Source organism: Mobula birostris, chromosome 12, assembly GCF_030028105.1.
Source record: "Mobula birostris isolate sMobBir1 chromosome 12, sMobBir1.hap1, whole genome shotgun sequence".
NCBI classification, from domain to species: domain Eukaryota; kingdom Metazoa; phylum Chordata; class Chondrichthyes; order Myliobatiformes; family Myliobatidae; genus Mobula; species Mobula birostris.
In genome coordinates, this window is record NC_092381.1 from 93690028 (window position 1) to 93711975 (window position 21948).

Below are 21948 nucleotides of genomic sequence, written 5' to 3' on the forward strand. Positions count from 1 at the left end.
CTGCCTCATTAATATTACAATGCTCTATTACACTGCCATATCCCACTTGCTGCTGCCTTTTCTACCTGGGCAGTGGACCTGATTGAAATCCACTCCTCTCAATCTTCTGATATCTGCATTGACTGCTGGTCAATGCTCCATTATGCTGAGGTCTATATTGCTGAGGTCTCCAAGATGATGCAAAATTGATCAATGCAAACATACGTGTGAAAATGGTGGTGATATCATCACCAGTTGAAAAATACAAATTGGTAGTGAGTGTAGTAGTGCCGCACACCACGGCCAAGATCTCTCTTGAAGATATAGTTAAAACCCTGAAGTGACATTTTAATCAAGCACCCCCAGAAACTTAAAGAGTTACACATTTGGTTCGTACAACCTAGAAATTAATGAGATGATTGATGAATATTTGTCAGATTGAAGAGAATAATTATATGCTGCCCCTTCAGACCTTACTAGATTGTGTGTTTTAGGATCTTTTAGCATGCGGGCTGACAAATGAGAAAATCCAAGCAATGGATCTGACACAAGAGGAATTACACAAGACTGCTAAGTGCATGGATAGTGCACTGAATTTCATTCTTGACACGACTAAGAGGTATTGGATAGCAGCTAACCCCAAGTTGGTAAAGGCATCATGCACTTACTGTCAGCTGAGTCCCACTGATGGCACAAGCAACTTGGATTGATGAAAAACAATGGACGACAGTCCTGCCAGAGATGGAAAGTCAGCCAAGAAAATTGGAAACAAGAAGTCTCATTTCTGCTTTTATACAAGTCACCTGGCTTCAGAACATCTACATTTTAACTGCCACCAAATAGAACATAGTGCACGGGTTCATAAGGGGGATCAGCAAAATGAGTCCTGTTCACCTCATCTGCAGAAGTACAATGTACAGAATAGCAAGTTTGAGGTACTATCCATGGGACAGAATTAAAGAACAAACAGGTGGAGTCCTACATGACAAATTAATTTACTGTTCGTCATCAGGAAAGATTATTGAGAACAGCTTTCTTACTGACTGAAAATATCAACATCTGCATCGATACTGCAGCAAATTAATCTGTTTCATGTATCAAAAATATCTCAACCAATTTTGTTCGAAGCAAAGTAAACTCAAGTCACCGTCACACCAGAATCACCTGCTGCCATTCTAAAGGGAACATCAGAGAGAGAACAACAAAAAAAACTTTCACTGAGTCAGAAACATGAAATAACAATACAATAAATGTTTAATTTGTTATTGACTAAGTACTTATAAATAATTAGCTGCCTGTTGAACTTCTATTCAATGTAAGCAACTAATGAACAAATTTTGATTTTTTTTTTAAGGTTGTTTTTTTTAAGGGGTATGGGTGCGCTATATTCAAGATGCATCCAGACCTACAAGAACCTGGTTATTATTGCGTCAACGTCTTTTCTGCTGTGTTTGCTTACCTTCAATAAGTTTGCCTATTTGTTACTTACTTAACTGTACAGGTTCCACAAATAATAATGCCAACAAACAAAGGCATGTTATGTTCACATATTCAAAAGTGTACGGAACATGTATTTGTCATAATACATTTTTTTTTACTTCATTCAAAATTCTTCTGCAATATTTCCACATTAGCACAGAAAGATTCAGGCTCCCTAGTTTCCTTCCTTTGTAAGTGTCCAACATACGGCAAACATTCTAAGTCACATTGGAGGAGATAAAAGCCTGAAGAATCTTACAGAAGGAAAGAGTGCAGAGAGGTTAAGAGAAGGAATTCACGATTTCAAGGTCTACATTGCTGTAATATCGCCATAACTACAAATGGTTTCATTAACTTTAGAGATGAACAAGAGGCCATTAAAAAAGTAACACAGCTTAGAAAAGCAAAAGGGCTGGAAAAGTTTGTCATGAGAGTGCATAAAGGGGGTTTCAGCGAGGGATAAAATCTGAAGCAGATGCATGCTTATTAAATTGTAAAATAATTTATCTTGGTTTCCTGGAGAATTACATAGAATGGAATTATATATTTTTTCCTCCAAACACAACAAAGACACAAGCCCACACTGTCAAATGTACAGTGTATGAGAGTATGCTATATACACAATCCTCATCTTCCACCAACTCCACTTTAAGCAAGTCATTAAAGGGCAAAACAATGATGGACTGACATCCCTAGTGACTTCCATGTAGTTCTGGGGCTCACATCAAAACAAATGCATCCAATTCACTGTCTATGGTCATATTGTCCTAGCTATACAACACAAAAAAGGCAGTTAGGCCCAACTACTACTGGACTTCTGGTGTGATGTTCGAAATTCTATGTGTGTTTGCCTGTGCATTGCCATTTGTGCAATTCCTTCTTTTCTCACACGTTGGGTATTTGATGTTTTCTTGAATGTGTTCCATGGTACTTCTTTGTTTTTGGCTCCCTGTGGGAGGATGAATCTCAAAGTCAGTCAAAGTCAATTTATTATCAAAGTACATACGTCACCATATACAACCCTGAGATTCGTTTTCTTGGAGACATCCTTAATAAATCCGTAACAGAATAATAACCGTAACAGAATCAATGAAAGAACGCATCAACTTGGGCATTCATCCAGTGTGAAATAAACAAAACACTGTGCAAGTAGAAGAAAGAAATAATAATAATTATTGAACTTGGTGGTGTGGGTCTCCTGCACTGTCTTACTGATGAAAGCAGTAAGAAGAGAGCATGTCCAGGGTGGTGGTAGCCCCTGAGGGTGGATGCTTCTTTCCAGTGACAGCATTTCATGTAGATGTGCTCAATGGTGGGGAGGGGGTTTACCCATGCTGGACTGGGCTGTATTCACTACTTTTTGCAGGATTTTCCATTCAAGGGCATTGGTGTTTCCATATCAGGCTGTGATGTAGCCAGTCAATACACTTACCATTACATATCTATAGAAGTTAGTTAAAGTTATAGAAGTCGTGCCAAATCTTCACAAACTCCTAAGGAAGTAGAGGTGCTGCCATGCTTTTTTTGTAATTGCACTCGTGATGGACGCGGGAAAGGTCCTCCAAAATAATAACACCGAGGAATTTAAAGTTGCTGACCCTCTCCACCTCTGATCCTCTGATGAGGACTGGCTTCCTCCTCCTCCCAATAATCTCATGCAGACATTGAGTAAGAGGTTGTCGCTATGGCACCACTCAGCCAGATTTTCAATCTCCCTCCTATATGATGATTCGTCACCACCTTCGATTTGGCCTGACAGGGGTGTCATCAGCAAACTGAACAGGACACTGGAGCTGTGCTTAGCCACACAGTCATAGGCATAAAGCAAGTAGAGCAGGGGATTAAGCACACAGCATTGTGGTGCACCTGTGCTGATGGAGACCGTGGAGGAGATGTTGTTGCCAATCTGAACTGACTGGGGTCTGCAAGTGAGGAAATCAAGGATCCAACTGCCTAAAGAGGTATTGAAGTCTTGGAGCTTATTGATTAGTTCGGAGGGAATGATGGAATTGAATACTGAGCTGTAGTCAAGAAAGAGCATCATGATGTATGCAGATGTTCCAGGGTTGAGTAAAAAGCCAATGAGATAACATCGGCTGTGAACTTGCAGGCAAATTGGAGCAGATCTAAATCACTTCCCAGCCAGGAGTTGATACGTTTCATCACCAACCTCTCAAAACACTTAATCACTGCGAGTGCAAGTGGTTATGGACGATAGTTATTGAGGCAGATTACTATGTTCTTCTTAGCATTGGTATAATTGAAGTCTGCTTAAAGTAGGTGGGTACCTCAGTCAGGCAAAGCGAGAGGTTAAAGATCTCAGTGAACACTCCAGCCAGTTGATCAGCATAGGTTTTTAGTACTTGGCCAGGTATCCTGTCTGGGCCAGATGCTTTTCATGGGTTCACCCTCCTGAAGGCTGCTCGTATATCGGCCTCAGCAACTAAAACCACAGAATTATCAGGGGCTGTGGGTGTCCGTGATGGTTCCTCCATGTTTTGACAGTCAAAGTGAGCATAGAAGGCATTAAGCTCATCGGGAAGCCAAGCCTTGTCGTCATATATGTTGCTTGATTTCACTTTATAAGAGATGATAGTATTTGAGCCCTGCTATAACTGTCAAGCATCCTTTGCTATTTCCAAGTTTAGTCCTGAATTGGCACTTCACCCATGAGCTGGCTTTCTGGAGATGGTACTTGGACCATTTAAAACCTTCTTGGTCACAGTTGTAATCTGTGGCACAAACAAGAGAAAATCTGCAGATGCTGGAAATTCGAGCAATGCATACAAAATACTGCAGGAATTCAGCAGGCCAGGCAGCATCTAGGGAAAAAAAGTACAGTCGACGTTTTGGGCTGAAACTCTTCGGCAGGACTGGACAAAAAAAAAGCTGAGGAGTAGATTTGAAAGGTGGGGAGAGGGGAGAGAGAAATGCCAGGCAATAGGTAAAACTTGGTTGGGGACGAATGAAGCAAAGAGCTAGGAAGTTGATTGGTGAAAGAGACGGAAGGCCACGGAAGAAAGAAAAAGTGAGGGGGGAGGGGGAGGAGCACCAGATGGATGGGCAAGGAGATAACATGAGAGGAAAATGGAGATGGGAAATAGTGAAGGAGGGGGGCATTACTGGAAGTTTGAGAAACTGATGTTCATGCCATCAGGTTGGAGGCTACCCAAACGGAATACAAGGTGTTGTTCCTCCTAGCTAAACGTGGCCTTATCACGACAGTGGAGGAAGCCATCGATGGTCATATTGGAATGGGAATAGGAAGTGGAATTAAAATGGGTGGCCACTGGGAGATCCTGCTTGTTCTGGCAGACGGGACGTACATGCTTGATGAAGCAATCTCCCAATCTATGTTGGGTCACTGATATACAGGAGACACCAAGAGCACCGAACACAGTATATTACCCCAACAGACTGACAGGTGAAGTGTCACCTCAACTGGACGGGCTCTTTAGAGCCCGGAATAGTAGTGAGGGAGGAGGTGTAGGGACAGATATAGCACTTGTTCCGCTTGCAAGGATAAGTGCCAGGAGGGAGATCAGGTGGGGAAGGATGAATGGACAAGGGGGTCGTGTAGGGAGTGACCCCTGTGGAAAGCAGAAAGTGGGGGGGAAGGGAAAGATGTGTTTGGTTGTGTGATCCAGTTGGAGGTGGCAGAAGTTTCGGAGAATTATGTGGTGGGGTGGTAGGTGAGGACAGGAGGAACCCTATCCCTTATAGCGTAGCGGGAGGATGGGGTAAGAACAAATGTGCGTGAAATGGAAGAGATGCGGTTGAGGGCAGCGTTGATGGCGGAGGACAGGAAGCCTCTTTCTTTGAAAAAAGGAGGGCATTTCCTTCATTGTAGAATGAAAAGCCTCAACCTGAGAGCAGATGTAGCACAGAGGGAGGAATTGAGAGAATGGGATGGCATTTCTACAAATAGCAGGATGGGACAAAGTATAGTCCAGGTAGCTGTGAGAGTCCATTAGTTTATAATAGACATCAATAGATAAGCAGTCTCCAGAGAGAGAGAGAGAGAGAGAGAGAGAGAGAGAGTGAGATCGAGAAAGGGACGGGAAGTGTCGGAAATGGACCAGGTGAACTTGAGGACAGGGTGGAAGTTGGAGGCAAAGTGGATGAAATTGACGAGCTCAGCACGGGTGCAGGAAGCAGCACCAATGCAATTGTTGACGTAGCGCAGGAAAAGTGCGGGGTGATCACCAGTGTAGGCTTGGAACATAGACTGTTCCATGTGGTATGCCACAGGGATCAGTGCTGGGTCCATTGTTATTTGTCATCTATATCAGTGATCTGGATGATAATATGGTAAACTGGATCAGCAAATTTGCTGATGATACAAAGATTGGAGGTGTAGGGGACAGTGAGGAAGGTTTTCAAAGCTTGCAGAGGGATTTGGATCAGCTGGAAAAATGGGATGAAAAATGGCAGATGGAGTTTAATACAGACAACTGTGAGGTATTGCACGTTGGAAGGACAAACCAAGGTAGAACATACAGGGTAAATGGTAAGGCACTGAGGAGTGCAGTAGAACAGAGGAGTCTGGGAATACAGATACAAAATTCCCTAAAAGCGGCATCACAGGCAGATAGGGTTGTAAAGAGAGCTTTTGGTACATTGGCCTTTATTAATCAAAGTATTGAGTATAAGAGCTGGAATGTTATGATGAAGTTGTATAAGGAATTGGTGAGGCCGAATCTGGAGTATTGTGTTCAGTTTTGGTCACCAAATTACAGGAAGGATACTAATAAGGCTGAAAGAGTGCAGAAAATGTTTACAAGGATGTTGCCGGGACTTGAGAAACTCAGTTACAGAGAAAGGTTGAATAGGTTAGGACTTTATTCCCTGGATGCGAAAGGATTTAGAAGGAGTGGATTGGGACAATTTGTTTTATGGGAAGGATGTAATAGAGAAATGGAGGTCATTTAAAGGTGAAATTTTGGGGGTTCAGAATCTTTATGTTCCTGTTAGGTTGAAAGGAAAGGTTAAAAGTTTGAGAGCCATGGTTTTCAAGGGATATTGGAAACTGGGTTCAGAAAAAGAGAGGGATCTTCAATAAATTTAGGCAGCTTGGAGTTAATGAGGTACTCGAGGAATATAATGTAAAAAGAATCTTACGAAAGAAATTAGAAAAGCTAAAAGAAGATACGAGGCTGCTTTGGCAAGTAAGGTGAAAATCAACCCAAAGGGTTTCTACAGCTATGTTAGTGGCAAAAGGATAGTGAGGGATAAAATTGGTCCTTTGGAGAATCAGAGTGGACAGCTATGTGGGGAGCCAAAAGAGATGGGGGAGATTTTGAACAATTTCTTTACTTCGGTATTCACTAAGGAGAAGGATATTGAATTGTGTAAGGCAAAGGAAACAAGAAGGGTAGTTATGGAAAGTATGACAATTAAAGAAGAGGAAGTACTGGCGCTTCTAAGGAATATAAAAGTGGATAAGTCTCCAGGTCTGGACAAGATATTCTCTAGGACCTTGAGGGAAGTTAGTGTAGAAATAGCAGGGGCTCTGACAAAAATATTTCAAATGTCATTAGAAATGGGGATGGTGTCGGAGGATTGGCGTATTGCTCATGTGGTTCCATTGTTTAAAAAGGGTTCTAAGAGTAAACCTGGCAATTATCGGCCTGTGAGTTTGACATGAGTGGTGGGTAAATTGATGGAAAGTATTCTTAGAGATGGTATATATACACTGTAATTATCTGGATAGACAGAGTCTGATTAGAAACAGTCAACATGGATTTGTGCGTGGAAGGTCATGTTTGACAAATCTTACTGAATTTTTTGATGAGGTTACTAAGAAAGTTGACGAGGATAAAGTGGTGGATGTTGTCTATATGGACTTCAGTAAGGCCTTTGACAAGGTTTCACACGGAAGGTTAGTTAGGAAGGTTCAACCATTGGGCATTAATATGGAAGTAGTAAAATGGATTCAGCAGTGGCTAGATGGGAGACGCCAGAGAGTAGTGGTGGATAACTGTGTGTCAGATTGGAGGACGGTGTGTAGTGGAGTGTCTCAGGGATCTGTACTGGGACCAATGTTGTTTGTCATATATATTAATGATCTGGATGATGGGGTGGTAAGTTGGATTAGTAAGTATGCAGATGATACTAAGATAGGTGGCGTTGTGGATGATGATGTAGGTTTCCAAAGCTTGAAGAGAGATTTAAGACAGTTAGAAGAGTGGGCTGAAAGATGGCAGATGGAGTTTAATGCTGAAAAATGTGAGGTGCTACATTTTGGTAGGACTAATCAAAATAGGACATACCTGGTAAATGGTAGTGCATTGAAGAATGCTGTAGAACAGAGGGATCAAGGAATAATGGTGCATAGTTCCCTGAAGGTGGAATCTCATGTGGATAGGTTGGTGAAGAAAACTCTTGGTATGCTGGCCTTTATTAATCAGAGCATTGAGTATAGGAGTTGGGATGTAATGTTGAAATTGTATAGAGCATTGGTAAGGCCAAATTTGGAATATTGTGTACAGTTCTGGTCACCGAATTATGAGAAAGATGTCAATAAAATTGAGAGAGTACAGAGAAGGTTTACTAAAATGTTGCCTGGGTTTCATCTCCTAAGTTACAGAGAAAGGTTGAACAAGTTAGATCTTTATTCTTTGGAGCGTAGAAGGTTGAGGGGGAACTTGATAGAGGTGTTTAAAATTATGAAGGGGATTGATAGCGTTGACGTGGATAGGCTTTTTCCATTGAGAGTGGGAAAGATTCAAACAAGAGGACATGAGTTGAGAGTTAAAGGACAAAAGTTTAGGGGTAACATGAGGGGGAACTTCTTTACTCAGAGGGTGGTAGCTGTGTGGAACGAGCTTCCAGCAGAAGAGGCTGAGGCAGGTTCAATGTTGTCGTTTAAAGTTAAATTGGATAGATATATGGACAGGAAAGGAATGGAAGGTTATGGGCTGAGTGCAGGTTGGTGGGACTAGGTGAGAGTAAGAGTTCGGCACGGACTAGAAGGGCTGAGATGGCCTGTTTCCGTGCTGTAATTGTTATATGGTTATAAGAATGAGGGGAGATCTGATAGAGGTATATAAAATTATGATGGGTATAGATAGAGTGAATGCAAGCAGGCTTTTTCCACTGAGGCAAGGGAAGAAAAAAACCAGAGGACATGGGTTAAGGGTGAAGGGGGAAAAGTTTAAAGGGAACATTGGGGGGGCTTCTTCACACAGAGAGTGGTGGGAGCGTGGAATGAGCTGCCAGACGAGGTGGTAAATGCGGGTTCTTTTTTAACATTTAAGAATAAATTGGACAGATACATGGATGGGAGGTGAATGGAGGGATATGGTCAGTGTGCAAGTCAGTGGGACTAAGCAGAAAATGGTTTGACACAGACAAGAAGGGCCAAAAGGCCTGTTTCTGTGCTGTAGTTTTTCGATGGTTTCTATGTAGACTAAAAACAGGCAGCCATAGCTGGGACCCATACGAGTGCCCATGGCTACCCCTTTTGTTTGAAGGAAGTAGGAGGACCCAAAGGAGAAATTATTTATAGTGATGACAAGTTCCACTAGGCGGAGGAAAGTGGTGCTGGAGGGCAACTAGTTGGGTCTGGTGTCCAGAAAGAAACGATGAACTTTGAGGCCTTCCTGGTGGGGGATGGAGGTATATAGAGACTGGACATCCATAGCAAAAATAAGATGATGGGGGCTAGGGAACCTGAAATCCTTGAAAAGATCAATAGCGCATGGTGTGTCACAGATGTAAGTAGGAAGGAACTGATCCGGGGGGGATAAAACAGAGTCAAGGTATGCAGACGTGTTCAGTGGGGCAGGAACAAGCTGAAACAATAGTACTACCTGGACAAGTGGGTTTGTGGATTTTGGTTAGGAAGTAGAAACATGAGGTGTGGGGCGCGGAAACTATAAGGTTGGTGGCTATGGATGTGAGATCCTCAGAGTCAATAAGGTTGATGATGGTGTGGGAGACAATGGCCTGGTGTTCCTTAAGTCCTGTTTGAGGGGTAAGTAAGAGGAAGTGTCTGAGAGTTGGTGTCGGGCATCAGCAAGGTAGAGGTCAGTTCACCAGACTACTACGGCACCTCCCTTATCTGCAGGTTTGAAGATGAGGTTAGGACTAGTGGCGAGCCGAGCACTCGGAAGGAATGAGGTTGGAATAGGAGAGAGGAGTGTTAAATTATTGACTGTTAATGTCCCATTGGCAGTTGGCAATGAAAGGGTCCAGAACAGGCAGAAGACTAGGGCGGGGTGTTCAGGAAGAGAAAGCGGAAGAGGGTTGAAGACGGGAGAAGGGGGTCATCAGTGCGGGGGGTGGGGTCCTTGCCAAAGAAATAGGCTTAGAAACAGAGGCGGCCAAAGAAGAGCTCAGCATTGTGGCAGGCACGGAACTCAGTGCGTGGGCACAGGGGAACAAAAGTGAGGCCCTGCTGAGGACAGAACATTCTGCCTCAGAGAGGGGAAGGTCTGAGGGAATGGTGAAAACCTGGCATGGATGAGAGCTGGGATCGGAGTGGAGGAAGGGGATTGGTGTGACTGAGGGGAAGGGAGGTTTGGAGTGTTCAGGGGTGGTGGTGTTAGAGGAAGATGGAGTCTCCGATGGCCCAAGAGCAGGCAGTGGGACCTGAGAGAGATGAGATTGCGGAGTGGTGGTCAGGGAAGGGAAGACAGGGGTTCCAGCGGCAGCCTGTGAAGACACGGCCTGTTATCTGTGTACATACCTTGACAATAAAGGTGCCAAGAACTTGCCCATGCTAACTAATTTGCCCACCAAGCTAATCCCATTTCCCTCTAAAGCTTTTCTATCTATGCGCATGTCCAACTTTTTTAAAATTCATAATTGTACCCAACTCTACCACTTCTCTGGCAGCTTGTTTGAAAAAGATGCTCCGCAAGTCTCTTTTAAACCTCATTTTAAACCCATGCCCTCCAGTTTTGAACTCTCCTATCCTGCTAAAACAGCATGCACTACTGCTGAACAAATAAAGCTTTCATTTTCACCCAGGAAACATCAAGCACTCCCAGGTCAATTACAGTGCTAAACTCTTTCACGTTTGGTCTCACCATCCCATAGAGCGCAGAATGCTAGCTTTGTCTGAACTCGCATCGAGCTCAGTCTCAAGTTACAGTACCATGTGCTGAATGAATTGCAGTTTCTCAAATAACTTTCAAACCTCCGTTTAATTTAACCTGGACATGCTACAATGTCAAATGTTTACCAACATAGAAATGAACCATTCAGCATGTGCAGCTGCTCTTTCTAATTTTCAAGCTTGTCTTCAATTTTATTGCACAGAGCAGGAGTGGGCGTCAGAATCATCCAGCAGTGAAGTCCAATCACTTCTGCAGCTAAATAGAGAAATTGGCCAAGATATATCAAAGGAACTTGATTTTGGTGCCCCTTTGAAAGAATGGTCGATTCGTATTCTCCCTTTAGCCTGTCACCCTCAAATGATCCTCTCTACTGATTATTAATTTATGACCCTTGTTGCTGTATGTTGCACCAGAAATAGCTTTCCTTCACCTAAACTGGTAAATTGATTTATTATTCACATATACTGAGAAAGTATGAAAACTTTTGTTCTGCATGCAAGCCATTTATCACAGCAGGCCACTGAGACAGTACTTGGGGAAAAATAGTAACAAATGGAGACTGAACTGTTGATAGTTCATAAACAAGATGCTTGAAATCTAAAGCAATACATGTAAAATGCTGAATGAACTCAGCAGATCAGGCAGCATCTATGGAAATGAATAAACAGTTGACATTTCGGGTCGAGACTCTTCCTCAGAACTGGAAAGGAAGGAGGAAGATGCCAGATTAAAAAGGTGAGGGGAAGAGAAAGAGGCTAGCAGGGTGATAGGTGAAGCTAGAAGAGTAGGAAAGGTCAAGGGCTGGCGAGGAAGGAATCTGGCAGAAGAGGACATTGGACAACAGGAGAAAGGGAAGGAGAGGAGGGGACCCAGTGGGAGGTGACAGATAGATGAGAAAAGGTAAGAAGCCAGAGTGGGGAATGGAAGAAGAGGAGAGGAGGAGGGAATTTTTTCCTTACCAGATGGTTGAAATTGATATTCATGCTATCAGGTTGGAGAACACCCAGACGGAATATAAGGTGTTGTTCCTCCACCCTGAGGCGGCCTCAACGTGGCAAAAGAGTAGGCCATGGACCGACATGTCGGAACAGGAAGGGGAAATGGAATTCAAATGTTTGGCCATCGGGAATTACTACTTGTGGCAGATGGAGCGGAGGTGCTCAACAAAGCATCCCATAAATGTAGACGAGGCCACATTAGAAGCACTGGATAACCCTAGCAAATTCATCCTAGTTGCCTCACCTGGAAGAACTGTTTGGTACTTCAAATGGAGGTGAGGGAGGAGATAAATGGTAAACTGTTAACAGTTGCAGAGAAAGTGAAAAGCAAGCAAGACAGTAAGGCATTCTATTCCATTCAAACTTATCATCTTGGAAGTCTCCAGGTCATCTCTTGAACTTCCACGTTCCAGAGGGAAATGTTTCTAACTTTTTCAATCCTTTATCAAAGCCAAAGTCCCTGATAGTAACAGAGTAACAGAACAAGCCCTTCAGCCCAATTTGTCCATGCCTACCAGGATTCCCACCTAAACTGATCCCATTTGCCAATGTTTAGCACAGATCTCTCTAAACTTTTCCTACCCATGTACCTCACCAAATGTCTTTTGGCTATTATTATTATTGTATCTGTCTCAACTATTTCCCTGACAACTCTTTCCATATAGGTATCATCCTCTGTCTGAAAATGTCCCTCAGGTCCCTTTTCATTCTTCGAAATCTTTGTTGCACTCTTTCTATCTTAACAATGTCCTTTCCATAATGATCTTTAATAATATCCAGGGCTACAATTAATGCTATCACTCCAAGGCTTTAATTCATTACACACAATCATTATGGCAAGGAAGGCCATTCAGTCCATCAGGTCCATGCTAGTTAAAATGTAGCTACCAGAAATTCCTTGTTTGGTTTATTATTGTCACATGTACCAAGATATAGCGAAAAGATTGTATTGTATACTTGTTTATACAGATCAAATCATTACACGGTGCACTGAGCTGGAACAAAGTGTAAAAGCTACTGAAAAGTGTAGTACAGGTAAATGCAAAATACAATAGCATAACAAAGTGTCCATTGTACATGATCTGAGATTGAAACAATCATTTATAAAGTCCCAGAAAGATGTCTTTCATTTAATAAATTTGAATTTGAACCTGAGTAGCCTATGAAATTTGATCGTCATACACTTCTTTTGTCACCTACAAGGAATTTTGTAAAAGGACATCCCTTAGTGCTTAGCTATACTCAAAGATCATCCAATGTATCATGTACCCTTTCCATGCAAGCCCTCCCAAACTGCATATTTTCAGGGTATTGAGCTCCACCTGCCATACATATGACCTGTCTATTTCATCATAAAGTCTGTAACGATTCCAATTAAGTTTCCTTTTAATTATCAACAAACTTCTTACACCATGAATGGAGATTAATGGATACAAACCTCCACTTGAAGATGACCAAAGTAAATCACCATCATAAGAGGTGCAGTGGTGGGCAGTGGCTGTTAAGTTACCAGAAGACTACAGACAAATCAATAAACCAACATGGAAGTTGTACAAGTTAACCTCAGTTAATAACTTGGAACTTTAAAACAAAAAAATCATTTGTTACAATGATAACAAAAATGGATTGTAAAATGAAAAACAACCTATTTCACTAATACCCCTTTAGGGAAGAAACTTTGCCTGGCCAATACAAGAATGAGGTTATCCATTAACTATCTATTTAAATAAACTAGCAAACTTCTCTGTTTTATCCAACTGCAACATGAAAACAGGAAAAGAATGAACTACATGGACTACCAAGCATAACCCACTCACTGATTTCAGACAATGCAATATCACTGCCAGGTCAGTCAACCATCCAATATCCTCCTCACAAATACCTGTGTGGGAATGTTATCTAAATTGGAAAAATAGTTTCAAAGTTGAGTCAAAGTGGAGGCTGACATAGTTTATCTCAGTGAAGAGTGGATGTGGAGAGGATGCACAGATTCTGAATATGCAGACCTCTCTTTAAAACTAAGATAAAGTGGACTTTCTTCAGTCATAGGGAAGTGAACCAGAGGAATTAATTGTTACAGATGGCTGTGGAGGTCAAGTCATAGGGAGCATTCAAGATAGAGACTGATGGTTCCTAATTGGCAAGGGAGGTTAAGGATCATGAGAAGAAGGTAGGAGAATAGGGTTTTCAAAAAAATCAGCCATAATGGTGGAGTAAATCCGATTGGCTGAATAGCTTAATTGTGCGCCTATATTTGATGGTCTTGATGTGCCAGAGTCCTCAATCACAATCCCTGGCAGATCATTCTACTAACAGGACATATCTGCGAGAGATGGCAGTAGCAGAAGGGAGACCTCAGACCTCACGGCACCAAATAAACTTAGGCAAGGAAACCTCCTCTTGAATACACCTGCCATCCTTCTTCAGCTCATGAATCATTATCGTTCCTTCATGTTGAAGAACTATTCTGATAGAGGTCAAGGACCTGAAATATTAACACCATTCCTCTCTCCAGGATTCTGTCTAACCTGCTGTTCTCAGTATTTTGTGTTTTTATTTCAGATTTCCAACATCTGCAGTTTCTCCTTTTCCATATGAGGGATAATCCTGTAGCCACAATATGCCGATGCAATCATCCATAACATTTTTGGTAATAGTGAGCCTGTAAGAAACATGGGCAGACTAAATTCCATGTACACCAAAAATATTACCCATGCATTGTGTTGCGTGGCACAATAATTATGTTAAATGCATTGGTATTGGTTTACTATTGTGAGATGCACCAAGACACAGTGAAAGCTGGTCTTGCATACTGTTCATACAGATTTAAATCATTACACAGTGCAATGAGCTAGAACAAAGTAAAACAATAAAGTGTAAAAGCTAAAGAGAAAGTGCAATGCAGGGAAACAATAAAGTGCAAGATCATATCAAGGTAAATTGTGAATTTTTTTTTATCTAACAAGGTCCGTTCAAGAATCTGATAACCGCGGGATAGAAACTGTCCTTGAGTCTGGTAGTACATGCTTTCAGGCTTTTGTATCTTCTTCCCAAAGCTGGGGGGGGGCGGGGAGAGAATGTCTAGGGAGGGCGAGGTCTTTAATTATGCTGGCTGCTTTACTAAGGCAGCAGGAAGTATAGTATATGTCAGAATCAGAATCAGTCCACAACTCTCTGCAGTTTCTTGCACTTGCTATACCAAACCACTAAACATTCTCACAGCATGCTTTCTGCAATTCATCAATAAAAATTGGTAAAGGTCAACAATGAAATGCCGAATTTATATAGCCTCCTGAGGAAGTAGAGATGTTCGTGTGCTTTCTTTGCTGTGGCATCAAAGTGGTTGGACCAGGTCCATCTATTGGTGATGTACACACCCGAGAACTAGAACTTCAACACTATTGATGTAGACGAGAGCATGTGCACTGCTCCCCTTCTGAAGTCAATGATAAGCTCTCGTTTTCTTGACATTGAGGAAAAGGTTATTGTTATGACACCATGTCACCATGCTCACTATCACTTCCAGTACTCCAAATCAATGTTATTTGAGATACAGCCCACAACAGTGGTACCATCTGCAAACTTGCAGGAGTTAAGAACAGAACCTGACCAAGTCATGAGTGTACAGGTGTAGAGAAGGAGACTAAGGACACAACTTTGTGAAGCACCACTGTTTAGAATAATCGTGGTAGAGGTGTTGCTTCCTGTCCTTCCTGATTTGTAGTCTGTTGATCACAAAGTCAAGGATCTAGTTGCAGGGGGTGGAATTGACTCCCAGGATCTAGAGCTCAGTGATGAATTTGCTTTGATTAATAGTAATGAAGGTGGAACTGTAATTAATAAACACTAATCTGATGTAGGTGGCTTTATTGTCCAGATGCTCCAGAGATGATCGTAGCCAGGGAGCTCCCATTTGGTGTAGACCCATTTCTCCAATGGTAGGCAAATTGCATTGGGTCAAGGTTATCTGGGAAGTTAGAGTTGATACATACTATGACCAGCTTCTCAAAGTACTTTATGATGGTGGATGTCAGAATCACTGGGTGGTAATCATTATGACACATTACCTTGGTTTTCTTGGGTGCCGGGATGATAGTGCTCTCCTTAAAAGCAGGAGGAACCTCAACTTGAAGCAGGGAGAGGTTAAAAATGCTTGAATTACCTCTGAGAGCTGATCAGTACAGGGTAAACAGACGCAGCAGGGACACCATTCAGGCCTCATGCTTTCCATAGGATCACCCTCCAGAGACTGATTTTACATCCATGACAGTGACTGTAGATGGTCTCGTTTCATACTCATTCCCCTTCTGCTCAAAACATACAGAGAATTGTGAAGCTCATTACGAAGGAATTGTGCTGCTGTCAGCGATGCTATGCAACTTTGGTAGCCCATTAGGTATGCAAGCCCTGCCACAATTGATGGCTGGACTGGGACTCAGTTTTAGACTGGTACTGTCTCTTAACATCTCTGATAGCTTTAGAGAGTACATATCTTGTTTTCTTATAAAACTCAGGATCACCTGATTTGAATGCTGCAGACCTAAACTTGAGAAGAGAGTTGATCTCTCAGTTCATCCACGGTTTCTGGTTTGGGAAAACCCAGACTGTCCTCTTTGGTACAAATCCTCAACATACTTGCTGATAAGGTCCCTGATGGTGTTGTCATACTCATCTTGGCTGGCAGCTGAATCTTTGAACAGGGACCAGTCTACTGACTCAAGCAGTTGCATAAAATCTCATCTGTTTTCCCAGACCAGCATTGTATGACTTTCTGTACTAGATTCAATTTGTATGCAGGAAGTAGGAGCACAGCCTAGTGGTCTGATTTACCAAAATATGGATGAAGGATGGCTTAGTAGGCACCTTTGATGGTGTATACCAATGTCAAGGGTGCTTGATCCTCTGATGGGTCAGGAGACATGCTCTTGAAGTTGTTCTGGTTAAAGTCACCGGCAATGATGAAAAAGGCCTCTGGGTATCCCTTTTCAAAGCTGCTGACCACAGAGTATAGATCACTCAATGCAGGCTGCATGTCAGTTTGAGGTGGGGTGGAGACTGCCATCAGGATAGCTAAAGTGAATGCCCTTGTCAGGTAGTATGGGTGACACTTCACCGTTAAGATATTCAAAACTGAGTGAGCAAGAGTTATTCAGAACTGCCACGTCTGAGCACCGCGAGGAGTGCAGATTCCTCCATCTCTGATTTTGTCTGAGGATGCCATATAACTGACTAAATAAACTAAATGAACCTGCAGTTCATATCTGAAAATTCATGGATGATAAATAGACAGATCAGGATACAGCCACAAGGTGTAACCACATAAGCTTCATTCTACCATTACATTCAAAATAAGATGATCAATTATGGGGAGGCAATCAACAGTGAGGAGTGCAGTAAAGGAACTGGATCAGACAAATTAAACATGGTGGTCACCTGAAGCACCACAGGATGACAGAAGTGGTGAACAACAAAAACAGCATGAAATGGACAGGGACATACATCTAGTAAATTAGATCAAAACTCCAAACTGCAATCACATCTTAGTATAAATTGTGATGGACAATTCAACAGTTTATGAAAGGACAATCTAAAGACCTTAATGATGGCAGAGCCCCTGCATGTGCACTCTTGCAGGTTTAAGGATTCATAAGCATGTTTAGCCAGAGGGACTGAGAGGATGATCCACCTTAGCTTCCTCTAGAGATCCACAAAATCACAGAAGCCAATCTTCAGCTATGTCCATTCACTGTACATGGTATCAAGAAATGGTAAAAAGTACTGATGCAACAAAGTAAAGGAACACAACGACACACCAGGTATAGTACTCAAGACTTGTGCTAAAGTACTAGTCACACCTCCAGTTATTTTTTCCAGTATAATTCCAACTTGGGTATCTACCAGACAATATCTCGGGTGTGGTGCTGAAGACTTGTACTACAGAACTAATCATATCCCCAAGACAAGCTGTCCCAATATAATTACAAAACTGGTATTTACTTGACAATGAAGAAAACTGTCCAGGTAGGGTTCAGGACATGCTATTTTTCTAGTGATTTCAGTGTCAGATAAGATTTCCTTGTGCCAAAAAGCATGATAATCCCAAAAATCGCATAAAATCTCCCCCATCTCTTTCATTTCAGCCTTTTGTTTTTTTAAAAAAGGGTTTAGAAAAGCAAAGTGATCAAGGAGATCAAATGATGCAAAACATTTCTTTTAATTCATTTAAAAATTATTTGACCATGTTCTGGAATACTCTGTCTCTACTGAGAAGCGTCAAAAGCTATAGAGTCTATTCATGCAAACCTCAGCAGCTTATGAAAGCCTGACTGAGGTACTCCCTGTACATACAAATGAGCATTAGGGAGACCAGCGAGATGGAATTGTGGTTGTGCAGGGCTGCAGCCATCTTCTGGGTGACAAACAATTCACAGAATTGCAACAGAATCCTATCATAACCTGGGGAAGAATTGCACATAGATGTTGGTCATTTTGCTGATTAGCAATACAGGCATTATGATTTTTACCTCTTCTTCCCTGTTCAGAAGGATCATCTGGCTGTCAGTTAGCATACAATATTTCTGATCCCAGGCTGTTTCTGCATATGGGGACTGGCCACAAGACAGTCTGTGTGTTGGAGGACCTTTCACATCTGCAAATAAAGAGACACAAAACAGATTAAATGTCTTTCTCTATAAACTTCAAAAGATGTCAAAACAAAATCTACATTTCCAGCATCTAACTTAGGGAAACTATTTCCCTTCTGTTGTTCACCAGTTGAAAGCATTTCTGTTTGAGCTTCAGAATGTCAACCTTCAACAATTCATGGACAACTCCCATGAGAATTGAGAGGAAGTCAAGTTCTATTGTTAAAGTAGGAGGTCAAGAAGTACAAAGTAAAAGAACATTAATAGATTGAAACAAGAGTAGGGCATTCCACCAGTTGTGTGTACATGATCATTTAGTAAGATTGCGGCTGATTTTCAGCAACAGTACTACTCCCCTATTCCAACCCTACATCCCTTCACCTCTTTAATATCAAAAATAATTTCTTGTGAATTGACTCATCAAGTGAGCTTCCACAACTGCTTTAGGTTGAGAATTCCAAAGATTCAGTGCAGTACGTGAACGCCTTCTCATCACTTTGAAACTGTGATCCCAATTTCTGGACAATATTGCCAAGAGAAACGTTAATTCCACATCCACGCTGTCAGCTCCTTAGAGATTCATATTCATTAAGATTGTTCCATAATTTTCAAAAATATGGAAAGAACTAGCTCACTCGCTCTCAGATTCAGATTTATCTGCCACACATACATCAAAACGCAGTGAATTGAGTCATTTGCATTAACAACCAGCACACGCAAAGATGTGCTGGGAGCAGCCTGCAAGTGTCACCACACATTGTAGTGCCAATATACCATGCCCTTTCCTCTTTTCATACAAGTCTGTTATCCATGAAATCAATTGATGAACATTGCAGAACTCCCAAAATCACAGGGAATCCTTTCTCAAGTTGGAAAATTCGATCTATAACAACACTCTAGAGCTTTATTATAATGGGAGCATCACATTTCTGTTACTGTGGTCGACTTTTGCAACATACTGACTGCCTTCTTAACAGCTTTCTCAACCTGCATTTTAATTTCCAGAAATGTATTACAAGGATATGAAGATCTCTTTATACTTCTCAACAAATGAAAATTTCAGCACAAAAATTTTTGTGAAGAGCTTCCATGCTGAGCAGGAGCCACTTATTTCCAAGCTGTTTTGTTTTGATTAATCAAACCTCAGTTTGAGTTCTTAAATCCTCAAAAGTATATGCTCTGATTCTGTTCAGAGGCATTGTAAGACATCTTACTGAAGGCCATCTGAAAGTCCAAAATCAACAAGCAGTCTGCTTGTTCCAACCTCAACAAATATCTAATAAGTTTGTAAATCACAATCGTAAATCCATATGAACTCCACCCATTATATCATTAGCTTCAATGTTGCATTGTGAGAGCGGCTGCAGTGAGGCTGAAGTGTTGTACTTGAGACGCAAGTGCTGGAGCTTTGTTTTCAGAGGCTTTGTCAAGGAGGCTGCATGTGGAAAGGGAAGATAAAGTGAGATCTTTTACTTTCCTCTGTAGTCCTGGTGTTCTACAGATGAATGGGAAAAAATCACAGAAACCTCCATTGTCTCTAATTATTAGAGTACCCAGCTGTGGCTCCTACCTCACTGCAACAAGCAGCTGAACTTACTCAGGGACATTTGCACTGCTAAGAATGACAGAAGCTTTAGTTAGACTACACAGGTGGAATGCAGAGGGCTCCACAGTAATGTAGCGGTTAGCACGATGCTATTACAGCTTGGGCATTCCGGAGTTTGGAGTTCAATTCTGGCACCATTGTAAGGAGTTTGTACGTTTTACCAATGACTCTGGGCGCTCTAGTTTCCTCCCACAGTCCAAAGATATACCAGTTAGTAGGTTAATTGGTCATTGGAAATTGTCCTGTTAAATAGGTGGGTTTCTGGGCAGTGCGGCTCATTAAGCTAGAAGGATTGTTCCATGCTGTATCTCTAAATAAAATTTAAAACATAAATGAGAAGGGAATGATCACTTTGTTGTGTTTGCATAATAGACCTTCCAAAAGTCAGCAGGAATTAGAGGAGCAAATATATAGGGAGATTACAGACAGCTTTCGAAAAATGACTTGGTGATTTTAATATTGATATGCTAAAAGAAATTGTTAAGTACGCGCAGGAAAGTTTTCCTTAATCATTTTGTGGTTGGTCCAACGACAGAGGGGCAAGCAATCAACCTCCCAGCACAAAAATCAGCTGAGCAAATGACAGACATGTCTGTGGGGATGCATTTGGGGACTAGTGACCATGACTTATGTTTCAAAATAGAGATGGACGATCCACAAATTGAAGTCTAAAATTGGGAGAAGGCTAATTTGATGGCAGGATTTTGACTGGACTTACAAAGGTTGATTGGAAAAAGTTGTCAGTGAGAAAAGGAATCTCTGACAAGTGCATGGTTTTTGAAGTGAGACAGCGTAAGAGTAAAGGACAAGGGGAGCCTGGTTGAGGAATGATATTGAGGATCTGGTAGTAAACAGGTGGTCCCTGTCAGATATAATCAGCTGAGACCAAATCTTTATACTATCTGCCATTCTTCAATAGCAACAGCTGTACTTCTTTTCCAAATGTATTTTATGCTTGAAACAGAAGAGCAATCATGTAATCTCAATTCTTTAAAAGTCAACTATTACTTGTTTACCATCAGACCTTTTGATGTAGCTTCTCAATCTACCATAACCAACCCGTTTCCCCAAATTTTGCTTCAGTCTGATTTGAAAGACCCATTTCAAATTGCAAGTTCTTTTGAACAAAAGGCTCTTAACAAGCAGATTTTCAACCTATCCATTCTCAAGACAGAATATTAGATCAAAGACAGATAGCACCTGCATTACTTACTTAACATACTGATCATTAAAATTATCTCTTATACAGTTATAAAAATTCATCTTCAACAGCATCGCTGTTAGCTTGGTTTGACCAATCTACATGTAGACCAAAGTCCCATATGGTTATTGCATTACCCTTGTTATCTGCTCCTCTCATTTCCTGATACACTGTACACAAGGGGAAAACAGAACCATTACTGTTTGGGGGCCAATATATCATTTCCACAACTGTTTTTTGCCTTTGCTATGTCTTATTATCCACCCAGATTAATTCTACTTCTTGGCAATGTAGATCTCAAGTCCATTGTCCCAAGCCTTTTTTATCTATTAAGTTAATACCAAACTATATGATGATTAGGATATCAGAATCATAGTCAATAATTCACACTTGCAGAAAGGAGTTATAAAATCAAGCTGCTTGAAGGAGGGGTTTAGAACAAGTTGGCAAACTTTGCAGTTTTTATTGTTTATCCATGGGTTATGTGAACAGCTGGCAAAACCCTCCTTTAATGTTCATTATTAATTACTTTTGTGAACGTCATGTGAGCCACACTCATGAACCATTCCTTTCACTGACAGTACCAACACAATTTTACAACATCAACAAAGTTCAAACCCTGCTCAACCCAGACTGTGAGAGCTGAGACTGCTACTCCTTCATTGACTATGATGATAAAAGACCATTGTGAATGAGCATGTCTTCACATTCACCACTTAAAACTCTGTGAAGATATAATGTGATACAATGTGATTCAATGTGCAGTTAAATCAATGTTGGAAAGGTGCACCAAAGCTAATATGGTTTTCACTCACACTATGCAAACTGGTAGTACAGTGACATACCTGCAACGCTATGGCCACTGGCGTCAAGCAGTTTGCGATATACTTTCTTCCAACACAATAAATTTTTTAAGAATAAACTTATATTAAGAGCAAAAATAACGAAGTCTGAGTGAAATTCGAACACAAAACAT

General features: G+C 41.4%; 1 protein-coding gene across 3 annotated transcripts in view; it reads right to left on the bottom strand.

Moving 5' to 3' along the window:
* Positions 1-21948, bottom strand: part of rasal2 (RAS protein activator like 2) — a 406620-nt gene that overhangs the window by 254943 nt on the left and 129729 nt on the right. For all 3 annotated transcript variants that reach the window (XM_072274307.1, XM_072274306.1, XM_072274309.1), the window contains exon 2: positions 18046-18170. In XM_072274307.1, the coding sequence (XP_072130408.1) occupies positions 18046-18170 (125 nt within the window). The remainder of the gene's footprint in view (positions 1-18045; positions 18171-21948) is intronic.